Here is a 16501-nt window from a genome sequence, read left to right as displayed (position 1 = left end):
TAATACTCTCCCAATTCGATTCTTACCAAAAGTATAGCGACTGACCGATTCCTTTCTTAGAGAAAATTACTCTATTGATTTCACAAATATCTCGGTTGTTTTATTGTAAACTGTAAATTGGCTCTAGACTCCTGTACTATTGGTCAGAATGTGTATTGTTAGTTTAAAATGACGGCTAACCATTAATGTATAAATGATATTGTATGCAATGAGGGTAAGACACATACAATGCAGTGTTTAATGAGGCAAGTGTAGTTGGAAAGAATCGAACATAAAACTTAATGGCACACAATTGTATTCCAATCTACGGGTTGGTAGTAATCCAAAGTTACTCTGGTGAGTCTCAGATTTCCAACCTGGTACTAGATTTCTGGTTTGTATTGTTAACATAAATTTGATTATATATGTGTTAATAGCATTACTAATATTATATATCCCAATTGGAATTATGGTTACTGTTTTATAACTAATACAAAAAACTACTTCTCTTGGGACGGATCTGTTTCCGTGGCTATATCCTACCGGTTATTTGTAGTAACTTTGAAGAATGTTTTGAGTGTTAAAAAAAGCTCCCTGGCTAAATATTTACATCATAAAATAAGGCCTTCTTTACCTTGTAGTTTCATTATAACGTTGAGAATATCAAAATTATTGGTATCCGTAACTTGTGACACTCAAATCAAATTTGCCTATCAGAATAATTGTTATTGAATATATTAGTTAGATTTAGTTATTTATTCATTTTTGAGAAGAGTGTACTCAGATATGATAATGAGAGAGCTTAGAGACTCGATTCCACCTATAGACTAGTACATAACATTTATACTTCTTGTACATAACACCTCTGGTTAACACTTTGTTAAACACTATATATATACTTCGTATACAGGGTTAATAAAATCTCAGGAACCCCCCCTCCCATCCCTTTATTTTGTTCTAAAAACTAGTATAAGGAGATATCCTTTGGGTAGTGGTGCAATATGGAAAGGAAGTTTCATTCGATGATTTTTTAAATTTTTGTATCAACCAGAAATACGGGTTTTGGGAGCAACACAAAAATGTTAAATGTAAACCCCTCATTTTTAAAAGCATACAAAACTTAAAGAATTGAGAACATTATTTCTTCCCCATTTAAAATAATAGCCAGAGTTACCAGAACAATATTTTTAATAACTCACCCAAATCAAATGCTCAAACTGAAGTCCTACTACTCTTTGGCAGTAAAACAAGTGTAAGGTGAACTCCTCTCTCACGTTTTCAAAAGTCTGAAGTGGTTGGTTGCAGACATCAACAATCCTGTTTCTTAAATCTTCAACGTTGTGAATGGTATTTTGTAAATTATGGATTTAATGTGACCCCATAGAAAAAAGTCCACATGTGTAACGTCCGGAGACCGCGCAGGCAATAGACCACGCCTACCAATCAACTCTAAGTAGAAGAGTTCCCAGGAAATGTCGTACATCATGGTGAAAATGTGCTGCTGGGGCACCACCCAGCTGGAAGTTCATTTTGCCTAATAACAGTAGTTATTGTGAGAAAGTAGATTCTAACATTTGAAAATACGGTTCTCCATAGATATGTCCATTAATACAAAAATCATAAAATGTGATTTCCAAAAATTCCAGCCCATATGTTTACTTTTTCTTGGTATTGGGTGCAGGATTAACGGAACACATCAAGATTTTCTGTGGCCCAGTACCTGCAGTAGTGTTTGTTTACAGCCCCATTGATAAAACTTCGTTCATCACTGAACACAACGTTTCGAACAAACAATGAATAAACAGAAATTAGTGCTTCCGTTTCTCATAAAATTTTAAACGACGGTCTGGGTCGTCTTCATTTAACTCGTGTATAAGGTGAATATTATAAGGGTAATTCTTTCTGTAAGCGTACCACAGACCTTTGAGAAACGTCGCAAAGATTTGCTACTGATCTCGTGGACTGCTGTGAATCTTCGGCCTAAAGGAGGCGGACCTTAGCGTGGAGCATTATAAATGGATCCAGATATTCAAAACTTATTTACTACAGTTTTTAATACAGTTATTTCCTTGTCACAGGTATATCAGGATGTGCAACATTAAACCGCCTTTCTGCCTCATGATAATTTTCATTCGAAGCCCCGAAAATAAATATAATTTCTACTTTATCGTCGTGACTGCGGGGCATTATTACTCGTAGGCAGTAATAATTTGAGAATATTATTTAAAAGTGAGAATGACAAAGTGATTCAAAATCAATAACTGTAATAACACTAAAGCACACAAAAGCTTTTCAAAGCACGTCACGAAACAGTAATCATATGATCCACTGGACAGTAATAATAATGCACTAGATAAACCACCACTCTAAAAGTATGACTTGATCTTACGAGATTGAAACAAATAAGGGACTTTTTGGTACAAACCCAAAAACCGAGAAAGCCCGCTACTCTTTTAAAATAAACTTCTTATCTATTTACTCTCTACTCCTCATTGGATCCTTCCTCCATTGCATACCTAATTGATTCAGAACACATACTACCAATAAACCTGTTTCTATGCAGACAGTAACTTTATAATACAAATGTAAGTGTAAAGACTTAATTAAAATTTGAACGACCTTCTTTGTAAATGTTAAAGATATATCGATCTCTGGTTTTCCCCATTCTTTAAGCGTTTTATGATCTTCAAAATGAAGGATCACTTGAGAGTTCAAAATTTTGGAGTTGCCCCCAAAATCCCGCATTTTTGGGAGACACAAACAATTTTCAAAATCACGAAATGAAACTTCCATTCCACATTGCACGACTACTCAAAGGGTATCTCCTTATATAAACTTTAGAACAAAATAGAGAGAGGGTAGTGACGTTTTATTCAGCCTGTATGTGTATTTGGCGCTATGTTGCAGACGAGAGTGTAGGCTACACAGAAATGATAATAACGGGCTTATAGATTCGAGTCTACCTACACACTTCCCTGTATACACCCACAACAGAGTGTCCTGGCTAATCCTAGCGACATGTTCGTTTCCAGTACTTCAGTTAGTCCTAGTGCACTCAGTACAGTCAGCTTAGAAATGTCAGTAAACACCACTGACAGCCAGACGGTATAATCTCGATTTACTGGGTCCAGCACATACTCAGGGCGGCTTTGTAGATCAATCTGCAGTAAAATGTAATGTAGCATTTTCGTGAGTGCTCCTCTACGGGTTGGCACTTAGAGAATGTACCAAAGCTAAACTACTATATTTTATTGAATAACATATCTTAAAAGAATTTAGCATTGAAACAAACACACAAGAATCACATTACAATTCTAAATACTCGTGTATGTACCAAAAAGTGAATTGGCAATCTCTCAAGCACAATCATTGACATTAGGAACGTAATAGTAATAATTGTATACATATAGTTAAAACTGAAACAGGAACAACTGTGAGCTGGAATTTCAAACCGATAATATTAAGATACTTTAAGTTGCAGGGTTTTTTCTTCCTTCTAAAGGACGATGATCATATACTCAAGTTTTATTTTGAGTTGTAATTAAAGAAGTACAAAAAATTTATTTTATTTCAAAATAAACAATATAAATATCCAGAAAACTATAAAATGTGTTTTCAAAATTAGACATCTTCCATAAACATAAGAGCGTTAAAGCGTTTGAGATCTAACATTGATCTTATAAGACTAGACTTAATATGACCGCTAGTATAGCGAGCTCTTGATATAAGTATGCTCTCGGAACCAAAGACACTTATATCTATTACATAATCCAGCAGACGATATATTATTTTAATAACTATATCGAATACTAAAATTTAACTTAATATTAAATGTAAGTTACTATATTAGGCGTGTGAATACTAGATAGAACCTATAACTTATTGCGTGCTATCTAAAAAAACACTAGACTTTTAAAATTAGATTACCAACCTTCACCGGCCAATAACCTCGACCATTACAACTCTTGAAAAATCAAGTTTCTATTGTTAAAAGTGCAACTCTTGAGAAAAAAAGAAAACATTTTTTTTAAAGTTGAGCACGGGAATAAATAACACAGTAATAGCCTAAATGTAGTTTATATGTTACGTGAAACATTCTGGCCAAAGCCGTACCAATGTAATAAAGAAGATGTGTTTGCGATGTAAGTACATATATACCTTTTGAACAGTTAGGATTTGCTGACGTTGTCAAATTCCCTAGAGGAAAATGCAGAACTATCCACTTGATCTCGTATATGTAAAAATAAAATTTTAAGAAATATTTGAAGTCTAAAAGCCAGACCGTTCTGGAGATCTGAAGATACGCTTTGAAGATCTGAAGATCTTGGCAGGATACGCAAATGCTCAGTAAAATCCATAGAGGGACATCTAGCACCATCAAAAGCGATTGTGCCTATCTAAAAAAGAAATTACATTAAAATTTTCAAGTGATTAGCTTAATCTATTTTAGCTACCATGATATTCTGCAGGAAAGAGATAAAAAGTGACGCATACATACAGAGAGTAAGAAAGCTTCATCCCTTTTAGTGTTGGCAAAATATAAAACATTTAAAGTATATATAATTATTTGTCCTCAAAATATCCTGTAGAAAATTCCATGAAGGCCTCTCAACATTTATTTCTCCGATATAAAAATGAAGACACATGCGCAATTTTAAGTTTGTGGATAAATCGCTCTGGAGATAACGTGTGGACATTTAGACGTCTGTCTAAAATAGAGGCTAAAAATATTTCTCTTCTGCGCGTGTGTCTATAAGAGCAGCCAATACCCGGGTAACACACCTCCATATAGGGAAATTCGTAAGGGTTCAGTTACTAACAATATACCCATTAACAGAACTTGGGAATTTATTTTTGAAGAATATGAGAAAAAGAGTGTATACAATATTCTGACTAGAAATATAGATTAGTATAACATTAATATGTAAGTATTACTACTGTTTAAATTCTCTAGTTATATTTATTTCTCATTTTAACCCTCCTGAAATTCTTTTCAATATTCATCCGTAGATATATGTAAAATATATGTATAGCAATAATAGTATGAGAATGTAGTTGGTAAAAGAAACAACCTTAAAAATTAAATTACAATAAGTACCCAAATGTATTGGAGAGCCTATTAAAACTTAAACGTCATCAGGTTATCAAACGAGGATTTGGTAAATAATAATTGTAGTAAATATCTATAATTGTATTGAAAGTGTTGCTACAGCTATGAGAGACATTGGAGAAACTTTCTGAATCCCGGTAGCTTGTGGTTGAGTAATTGCTATCCGAGATTTAATTAATTACTACCGCACAGTTGGTTGTCTTGACCTGGGCGGCACTTGGTAAACCTCGAAGTGGTCTAGGTTCGATCCAATTTCCTACTAAGCTAACTGACTAAAAATGCTACTGGCTTTTACAAAAACATCTGAGAAGAAACAAGATTAGTAATCATAAAAATTAGTACTCAACCACCTTCGTAGAAATCTGCAGTAACACTTTTTATTTATTTTGATACCACACTATTGTTGTACTCTAAGTCAAAAAATTAACTTACGTTTAAGCTTTTAGTAAATTAATAATTAGTAAAATACATATTTATTCATTGTTTAAGTATATGAATGAGAATAATTTCTATACTGGTATTAACGCATTAATTTATAGACTATAAGGCTTATATCGAGGGTTACTAACCCGTTATATTCATGCAAGGCATTGGTTAATCTCTTGCGTGCATAGCTTATCGTGTTGTTAGGCAAGATTCTGTCTGTCTGGTGTAAGTTTGTATTATCAAAGTGAGTGCTTTCTAAGTACCTTAATAACAATTCTCATATGTGTAATGATTGCGAGGTACAATAGAATTTGGTACAACTAGAATAGCATCAAGTGGGCAGGTAGCATCATATTTTATTTTTATTTATTTACTTATTAGTTATTAACCTTAATTATTAGCCAATTGGACAGCTAGCCAATGATTCTAACAATCTATGTGTACGTCACACTAAGGCTCGCGTAAGAAGCTTCGCTGTATCATACTTTTTATTCCTTTATTTATTTATAATCTTACAACACTTTGCACGTTATTTTTTATTTGAACCAAGATATGACATAGGCATATTTATTTTAAATTGTATGATAAACACTGCTGAAAATAAATTATGGTTACTGGATGATGTTCCAATATCTTGATCCATTTAAGAATAATTGGAATCTATATATATAAAAATGAATGTTTGTATGTTTGTCCTTTATGGAATCGTGAACTATTGGACCGATCATGATGAAAATTTGTACGTATATGTATTTTTCCACGGAGAAGGTTTATAAGCTATGCCCATCCCTTTCCCGATTCAGGATTCCGCCCCACTGGTTACAGAAATACCCATAAGAAATGCATTGCAGCAAACATATGTTAACGTCTTTTCAAATTTTTAATCAGCTGTTCTTTGTAAACATATATTACACTTATAGTTTTAAAGCATAGAGTAAGCTTAAGAGAAACGACAAATTTTGTTTAAACTGTTTTTGCAATCACTGTTAAACATAGACTTTACTATCCAGATAATACAATTCAAATTTGACGTAAAAATTCACCTGTAACTGCAATATTTATTTAATATAAACCATGCTCATGCTTGATCAGAAGAGTAATGCAGATATCATAATTACTATCTTACGTTGGCTACAAATATAAAGAATGTTATAAAATCAACCTTAGTTGTTTTTTTGACAGAAGTATGGTTCTCAAAACTCCGTGTGTACATATTCTCTCGATCGAGACAACAAAGCAAGCTCAATCGTGGCATCGGAGATATAACTAATTTAATCTAAAATGTATTATAGTAAAAAAAAAAATTACTAAGTAATATAAGGACTTCGGTTCTTATGATTTGCGTGCGAAGCCGTGGGTAACAGCTAGATAGAGGCAGGAATATGGTACATACCTTCATAATACGCCCAAGAGGCTCACGATGGAACGACTATCAATTATCTCAGCAATGTTTAGAATGTGATAGAAAAAGAATAAGTGAATATAGTGTGTACTGTTTTTCAACGGGAAATTGCGTGCGAAGCCGCGGGCAACTTTTGCAAAAAATTATTGAAATGCGCAGCAAAGCGCGCCGGGCCCGCTAGTTTAGTTATAAAGAGGAACGTTTTGAGGCCTTGAAGTCTGGAAAGTGAAACATTTTATGAGTACCAATGAAATACCAAAATTTATCTGCAACACTCCACAATGTTTTAATGAATAACTCCAAAGATTTCAGTAACAATTTAACTATTTTAGACCAGAGTGGAGGAATCCGACTTAAAACTGAGTCTACTGTCGATTTGCTCTTTCTGAATCCAAATTGTTCGTGTGAGAGATGATTGTAATTAATTGTTAAGAAACTGAAACAATCGTATTAGAAAAATCTTTTCGAATATTTTGCCCAATACTGGCATATCGGGACAGCCGATAGTTAATGATGGATGTGGGGGTCGTCTATTTGGAAACTTATAATTACTTGTGTTTTTAGGAGTGAGAGTGCTCCCATCCAGTAAGAAATTATACATTAACTAATGCTGACACAAGTCTCACACTACGCTTGGAGCATTGTTTAATAAGCCACACTGACATTCAATTGAGATCATTTGTGTTTAGGCTACAATGATTCTACTGTACTTGACAGCATGGAGTATGCTCCTCTAATCGGTATTATAGTTAATGATATTATATATTATTAATTTACTATTATACACTTATTTATTTATCAATAATTCAAGTCTAAGCACAAAAATACACTAACGTGTTGTATACTGTTATCTGTACCTGTAAGTACACAGGATAGCCAAGTAACTAGTTGGCTAGGATCCAAACTTTAAACATAAAACATCCCGTTGAATGTACGTAATGCAACTGCTTTGTGATAATTTTCCACGAGTGACATTGTACCTGCAACATCGTTATGGACGGACTACTACTGTATCAGTTTGTTTGGAAAATAAATAGTATCGGCATTAGGTTTTGTAAACTATAACATTGCGTATCAAGTTATTGATTAAAGGTAGGTTTAAACATCTCCGATTGCTTTTGTTAACATGTAAAAGTAGGTATTTGTTTTATTTTTTTTATACAAACACAGCAATTTGTATTCTGAATGTTTCGTAGCGTAGGTATGCGTTCTTTAACGATAGAAATTATTATTATCATACATGTTATACTTTATTTTAATATTTTAAGAAATTATAGTAGCTACTGACAGATGTATAAATTTATAATGTTTAGGTATTTGTTAATAGATATCCAACTATTTTAAAGGTTAGTAGTGTGGAATTTTAATAAAAGTAACATTAAAAAATATTTCATTTCAAAATTAGTCTGATAACAAAACAATACAACTAGTATTAATAGAGAATATTTTTACATATTTATAACAATCTATGTGTACGTCACACTAAGGCTCGCGTAAGAAGCTTCGCTGTGATTGCGCATATCAATTTCAAGTCTATAGCTCATTTCATTCTTAAACATGACCTGCGAACAGAGAGTCAGTCAATCATACAGAAAGAAAATTTACATCCTCCCGACAGAAAAGAGAATTTATGCCAGCCTATTGAATGGTATATGAGTATTTCAATGACGCTCAGCCAAATTGCATGGATGAACACGCACCATCATATAGAACTCATTCTTATCCATAAAGAAATGAAGTTTCACGCAAATTTAACAGTATATAGGTGAAATTTTTCTTGTGAAATTTTACGGGTAGGTAGGCTACACGAGTTACTATGTTACATGTTAGAGTGCGTGAAATTATAGCAGAAGATTCCACAGTATTATAATGTCATCTCGTTGCTTCGCTATTGTGTCAATCATATGTATAGTAGAATCACTGGAAACACAAAGCAAACACTTTGCGAGCGAGGGGTTATTCCTACAACGTTAGTGCATAACCTTTCATTAACTGTAATGCCGTTTAGAGAAGCATACTCCATGCTGTCAAGTACAGAAGAACACAAATTTGATACACAACTGATCTCAGTTGAATGTCAGTGTGGCTTATTAAACAATGCTCCAAGCGTAGTGTGTGTAACATACTTTAATATAGGGGATAATCTTAAGGGTCTCAGTTACTAACAATATACCCACTAACAGAACTTAAAAAATCTTTTTTCGAAAAAAAGAGAAAGAGGGAATTTTATAATATTTTAACTGGCAATATAAATGCGTATTACAATTATATTTTATTGCAATTTATTCTTTAGTTATACCAAAATCCTTCCGTTATTCTTCCTTTTAATCCTCCTGATCCTCTTTCCAATCAACACTCATACATATACGAAAAATATATATACCAATAATACTAGAAGAATTTTATTAGTACAAGAAAACAACTTACAAAATTAAATCAAAACAATAGACCAAACTGTTGAAGAGCCCAATTAAAATTTAACATCTTGAGGTTATCAAAACAGGAATTGGCTAATAATAACATCTATTATAGTAGTCAAAGAATATTTACAATCATGAGAGACCTTTAAAGAAAATTTCCCTGTAGCTTGTGGTTGAGTATTATCAGAGATTTAATTAATTACATTCGCAGATTGACTGTCTACCTGGGTAGCACGTGGTGGACCTCGAAGTGGTCTAGATTCTATCCAACTTCCTACTAAGCTAACTGACTAAACATGTCACTGGCTTTGACAAAAACATCTGTAATCACAAAGATTAGTAGTCACATTTATAGAAATGTACAGCTTTTAATGCACTAATAGACTATCTGTTTGTTTTTTATTACGAGTATTGTACTCCGAGTCAAAAAAGTAACTAATATTAATTTTTAGTAAACTGTTACTCTTCTTTTATATTTGTTAACATATGCAATTTCTGACATTTTCTTAAATATTTTCTTTGTCATCATAAATAATTAGCGTCACATCACGACGAATTAAAAAACGTTCTTAGTCTACTTTAAAGTACATTTACTTACTGAAAGAAAACGTTGACGAACTAAATATCTAAATAAGCTTATATTTTACATCCATTGCTCGATTTGAAACGCGAAAGATGGTTATCACCTCAGATAAAGCGAATTCACCTATTTCTAAGTTATTTATTTCTTCTACTATATATCTAATTCCTACTATACCTCCACCATCCTCCCTTCTAGTTTAATATAATGAAGTATTCTCACGAGGTTTAACCTTCTACGTTGAAACCGTATACCGGTAGAACAATATTTGAAGAAAATGTTGGTTTGCAACTTTTTCAGGGCTTGGTAGAAATTCGAAATCAAATGTTAGGACTTATAATCAGGCCCAAAGCTACAATAACATGACAGACAACATGAAATAAAGGAAAGGACATTCTGAAAACAGGTATTTCATAGTATGTCATTTTGTCAAATTATATTTAATCAAACACATAATTTCCTTCAATTATAAATGAATAAGAAACGTATCATCACTTCCTGGAGCTATAACTTATATCAATACTGTAATACTTCACATTTATCTTTTACCTTTTTTTATTTGGGCTTAATTGCAAAATTGCCTAAAATTCACACTTAAAACGTTTGTAGTTCTTTATAGACAGATAAAGCAAATTTTGTATATTTTTTTCTGCTTTCAAGAAAGTTATCAACATGGCCTATAAAAAAAAAATAACTAAAAAAATATGTTATTTAAACTGCTTGTATGTTTGGATAACTTTATATTTCTGGTATTAGAATGTAGTGATATACAAGCTAAATCTATATATGCAATCCATTCTCAATTGTCCGCACTAGCTCTAGATTTGCTTGACGTATGTTTGCATTGGTGTGACTTAATCCATTAATTTATAGACTAACTCCTTTCTTACGATTTTAGTTTCTCCGAATGAATTATCGAATTTATGTCACCTGAATTATATACGTTTTACCTCTAACATTTGACACTCTGACTTTGGTGTATGTGGGTGTGATATCAGAAATGTACGTCTACGTCTCTAGTAGGAAAGGATAAGAGAGTTCTTAATATACTCCCCTTTCATCTTGTTTTCCATTTTCCTGATTTCCCTACATGGTTTGAGTGATTGACTAGTTATAAGTTGGAATAATGCAACTACTGACTACTACGTTTTGCGTCTGAGCTTTTAACACCACAACCCTTCACCGATCTTAGCACTCTGTTGAGATATTCCTCCCATGAGTATCCGAAAACTTCGTAGTGTCCTTGTTCAATAGAGATAAAACCAAACACCCCGTCACATTTTCGGTAAAAATTAATATTAAAGCAATGTTAACGAAATTTTGCATAGTACATGTATAAAGTGATCCTAAGGTTAAAAATGCATTCAATTTATGTTAAAAAAAAGGATAAAACCACTGATAAAATCATATAATACGGAATCTGGTCTATGTAATCTTTTTAATTTGAATGGATATTAAAGACCATAGTTTACCCATAATTGATCTACACATATTCGAAGCCCAGAAGAAAAAGTATTTCTGTAACTTTATTCTGGCTTTGAGGCTAAAGTTATCTCAATAAAAGCTGACATATTATTTTAAGGGTTCAGCTAAGCTAAACTCCAGATGCAAGCTGTAATTTCATTAATAAGGAGAGAAGCTTATAGGGAACCCGTAAATGTACAGAATATTTATAAATATCCTATATGCGGCTTCCAGAGTGACATGGTATTCAGGATGGGTGTGTGTGAGAAGAAATAAGCCTTGCCCAGCATTTAACGATTCACATAGCACGTGTCTATTTATAATCACTGTTTCTTTCATTCTTCAAAAGGTATCGAGGAACTGCTCTACATTTTAAGTAAAAACGGATTTCCATATTGGATGAAATATCTTCTCATAGACTGATACATTCATAATCATAAGCCATACTTGGTGTTGTTTATATGTTTGTGGCCTTTATGATAGGTTATAAAACATGTGTGTTTTTGTTGTGGTTTGTTACGGGTTATTCGTATATCAGCTGATTCTGATTGTCAGTTCAGTAATCCAACCAATGCGTGCGGAGGAAGTTTTGAATTTAATACTGTAATTCAATTTTCAGATTCATGTCAGTAAATTAAAAAAACTAGTATCTGATGGCTTCTTGTATAAAATGGTCTTTGAACTATGAACTTTAATTTGATAATAATGTAAGTAAATAAATTATCAAATAAGGTTTTGACGTTGTTGTTTTATTATTTGAACAATTCATTCATTGAATTATGTGGTGAGTATAAAATACTGTATACAATGCACTGTAATCTAAGTAGATTTATTGAATTAGGTGGACCTATAATTTCGTTTATAAAGTGAAAAACTGAACATGTTAATTCACTATCTTGCCATGTTCATTTTGCATGTATATTTAAACATTGAACAATAATTTAAATGGTTTCAAGATAATGATCTTGCTCCTTTAAATCTGAAGTGTCTAGTTTGTAGTGAGGATATGAAAATTAAATTTAAAGGTAGAAATGAAATAGTATTTGGTAAATCTTTCGCTACAAGAAAAGTCAGAACAAACTTGAATTTGCACTTTAGAAGCCTACAGTTCTTTACATTCTAAATTTGGTATTATAAATATATTGAAAATCATGGTTAGGGTACGATAAGCGGACCCGGTTTTTTATATCAAAATTGGCAAACGATATTACTTAATCATAACCACTGATATAATCAATCGATACTGATTAATTATTTTGAACAAATAACTTAAATAATCTATATCAACTGCTGTAAACACTTTCAAATAATACACGTAAGGTAATATTTCAATTTTATATATAAGTAACATTTGATTATTAAAAATGGCAGTCAATTTTAGAAAACTACACGACATTGCTTTGAAAGATGATGAGACATGTTTTACATGGCTTCAACATATTGGACTCGTACCGAAAAATCCATTATGTGAAATTTGTGGGAAACAAACAACTGTAACTGTGAGAGGAGCAAATATGGTCGTTTTCAGTTTTCCTAATTTTGCTTATGATAATTTGTTTCATCACTGTAAATATTAAATCCATGTTTTAATTTAAAACATATGATTTTTATTTTGGACTATACATACTTTTATTATTGATAGCCTAGGATTTGAGATGCCAATATTAGGTATCGATGATTACATTCTTCAATATAAAAAACCGGGTCCGCTTATCGTACTCTACCCAAAATCATGTACTATTTTATTTGGAATCCAACAAAATATGACTTTTTAATTAATCATTTCAGATTGGCTAAAGTAATCGTAAGTACTTCGCTGCGTAAACATAGTTTAAATAAAGTTTAGTTATTTTATATAATTTGAAACAAATACATTTTACATATTAAAAATATTGCTTCACTATAATACAGTTTTAAAACCTAAAACGTTATTCATTTCAACATTATTGCTCAAAATTAATTCAAAGTAAAATCATGAGTTTGGTATTTGACTAATGGCGACAAGTCAGACATGTTTATCCTTGAAAATAGTAAAAATTAAGTAAATGTTAGATTATTTTGCTTGTAACATTTTATAAATATAGATATCATAAGTAGCTTTTTATTCAATATATTAATTTTTAAAATTAAAAACCAGCAGAACTATATTGTTCTATTTGAAATACCTATTACATAATTTGGTCCGACATTTCGTTTTCAGTATTTTTAGATAGTAATGATATTGAGGACTCTATACTCATGAATATTTGATTCGATAATCATGATTCAAAAATGATGGTGACTGCTTATTAATATTAAATACTGCTGCCATCAATATTTATGAGTAAAGAATCCTCAATGTAACTACTGAAATCAACTTATGTACTTGTGGCCTGCTATTACTCATATATCATTCACATGATTTTACTTTGTTTGAATTAATTTGGAACAATAATATCGAACCAAATTACATTATAGATTTTTAAGAATGTATTAAGCAATATTCTCATTCTGTAAAATAAAAACAGCTGGCAATTATTAATATTATATTTATTATATTCATATATATATTCACAATTATATTCAATAGTTTAGGTATTTCTAATAGAAAGTGATTTGATTGTTGTGGTGACCACTTATTATACTGCACCTAAACAAACTTTTCAAAAAACATTCACATAAAAATTTATACAATGGAGGAAAGCAATAGCAAAAAACTTATATTTATATTATAACTTATTATTTATCCTTCATGATCTTAAGCATTCTGGAATACTTTCAGACTTCTTTGGCAACAAATTAGCATTTTTCGGCTTTAATGACATGTAGCCCATTGAAGTTATATACCATTTTCAAGCAATTAAGTTAGTTTTTACATTTAATAGCCTAATACTTCTATTGTGCTTTTATTCCTTGATTGTAGAAATATGAGGACAGCATCTAAAGGTTCTAGGTTTTTAAGGCCTACAAAATTAATTTTAGGAACCCTTCATGACAGTACAGAATTGAAAATTTAATTTGCATTTTGTGCCTACAGACATTCAAGCATTTTTTTTTTTTTTTTAATCCAGGTTAACCAAAAAGTGCGTATAGGCTTAGGCTTATAGCATCTACTACAGTAGACTCCAGGGCATATTTTTAGTGTAGGTTTTATTTATGTTGGTAATTCCATAGAATGCTGTATCAATTTCAATGTTTTTACTATTGAACACAATAGTATACAAAAAACTAAATGAACTAAAAATAATAATATTGAGTTTAGCTCCAAGCCCTACAAAATATAATATAATGTCGGTGAAAACGTATTCTCATTGTCTTATCAGTTGCACCAATTGAGTGCACTATGAAAGTAAACTCAATTGTGCACCTAATGAGTCAATGTGAATACTTCTTCAAATAGATTACTCTATATTTGGTATTTTAGGTGTCTCTAATGTAGAAATGATGTCTAGTTCATTTTGAGCTTCTTCATCACTGTTTATTTTTTTTCTCTTCAGATGAACATGACGTTAGGTTCCAGGATTCAAGTCTGTAACAATGCCAGTTTCCAGACACTGCACTAAGAGAAAGGTGAATTGGAACTATACTCAACATTCACATTAAATCAAAGATTCCCAACCATAGCTAAAAGAGTAAAAATTATGTATAGAGTTTATTATGAGCTTCTTCGTCGCTGACTTTTTTTTGGACCTTTTAAGACGAACATGACTCAGATTCCAGAAGTCAAGTATGTGACAGAGTCAGCTTCAGACACTCTGCTAAGAGGAAAATAAACTGGAGCTAAACTCAACATTCACATTAAATCAACCCTCCACACCATGCGAATGTGTTATGTGAATAAAATATGAAATAAAGCAAAGACAGTTCGTACACAGACATTTTTTATCCATATGTATTATATGTTATTACGTGATATAAGTAGGCCTATGTTGGTACGTACATATTACAGGTAGAAAGATTCTAAATTCAACTTATGAGCGCTGTTGTGTGTTGTGAGCTTGAATTTAGGTATTATTGTGAGGGATGTCTTTATTTTTCATCAGAACTGCGATGCCATCGAAGAACATTTGTGATGTGTAGAACATTACTGTGCCAGGTCATCCATTCTGATCTGAGGTCTAGAAAGTAATGATTAGAAATAACCCTGGCCATCAGTAACAGTGTTGGAGGTGCCATTGGAGCTATCTCACACTTTTGGCAAAGATGAAAAACCCCTGGAGATGGTTTTAAAAAGTTATAAAAACACTAATTTTTGTAACATATTTCAGTAATAATAAAACTGTCACTGTGAAAGTGTATACTTTAATTTTGGACAATTACCTAATATACCACTTTTATACTTGTAGAATAGATTTTATACCACTTTAACAGACAAAAAATTAAAAAGCAAACTAGGTGGTGGAATTTTTATCTTAAGTGTTATGCCATTGGTAACATTCAGTGTTATGTATCAGAACATTCCATAAAGACTCAAATAAAAATCAAATAAACTAATTCAAAATTGTTTAATTGACAACATCCCCCTTAAACACCAATTATTAGAAACTTTCTATTGAGCTAATTACAACATGAAATCAGAATAATACAAATGAAGATCAATTTTTCAAAAGTTCCACTTCCATAATTTGTAATTAAAGTTTGTTAATTGTGTAATGAATACACTGTTGCAATTAACTGTTTAGTTTTTACTGTAAAATACACAATACGTTACAAGACATTTGTTCAAGCAAGTAACAGAAGTTACTATTTCCACTTGAAGTTAGACTTGGAATTGTATTCTCAAGAATGTTTTTTTAGCTACTGTAAGTGAAATGTAACATATAACACATTTTTCTTTCTCTAAATAAACAATTTTTGGCAAAATTAAATCACATAATATAGGCTATGTGTAAAGAATAATAGAACGTCGGATATTTGCCATCGTTATTCATTACAAAAATAGAACATTACATTTCAAGGATTAAAATCTATCCTCTCTCAGGCAGGTGCCCTAAAATATAAGATGAAACAAAAAGTTTTGTGAAATATTCTAATTTTTTCTTGCCCAGTTTATTGAGATACAACATAGTGAACTTTGGAAGGATGTTAAAATATAGATACAGCAACATTTTCTCTGAAACTCTACTTTTTGTAGTAGGATG

The 16501-nt window shown here is 31.7% G+C and overlaps 1 protein-coding gene across 3 annotated transcripts in view; it reads left to right on the top strand.

Moving 5' to 3' along the window:
* Window positions 1-317: 317 nt before the first annotated feature.
* Window positions 318-16501, top strand: part of LOC124359154 (putative serine protease K12H4.7) — a 43322-nt gene continuing 27138 nt past the window's right edge. Inside the window, exon 1 of one of the 3 annotated variants that reach the window (XM_046811651.1) lies at window positions 318-373. Coding sequence is in view for 2 of the 3 variants with exons in the window: in XM_046811649.1 (XP_046667605.1) it covers window positions 12066-12088 (23 nt within the window). In the remaining variant the exon portion in view is untranslated. Of the gene's footprint in view, window positions 374-11934; window positions 12166-16501 lie in introns of those variants that run through there. The other 2 variants (XM_046811649.1, XM_046811650.1) reach the window with 2 other exon arrangements.

Source organism: Homalodisca vitripennis, chromosome 4 (assembly GCF_021130785.1).
Source record: "Homalodisca vitripennis isolate AUS2020 chromosome 4, UT_GWSS_2.1, whole genome shotgun sequence".
Classification (NCBI taxonomy): domain Eukaryota; kingdom Metazoa; phylum Arthropoda; class Insecta; order Hemiptera; family Cicadellidae; genus Homalodisca; species Homalodisca vitripennis.
The sequence above is the reverse complement of the archived record's forward strand: the minus strand, read 5'-3'. Positions and strand labels throughout refer to the sequence as shown.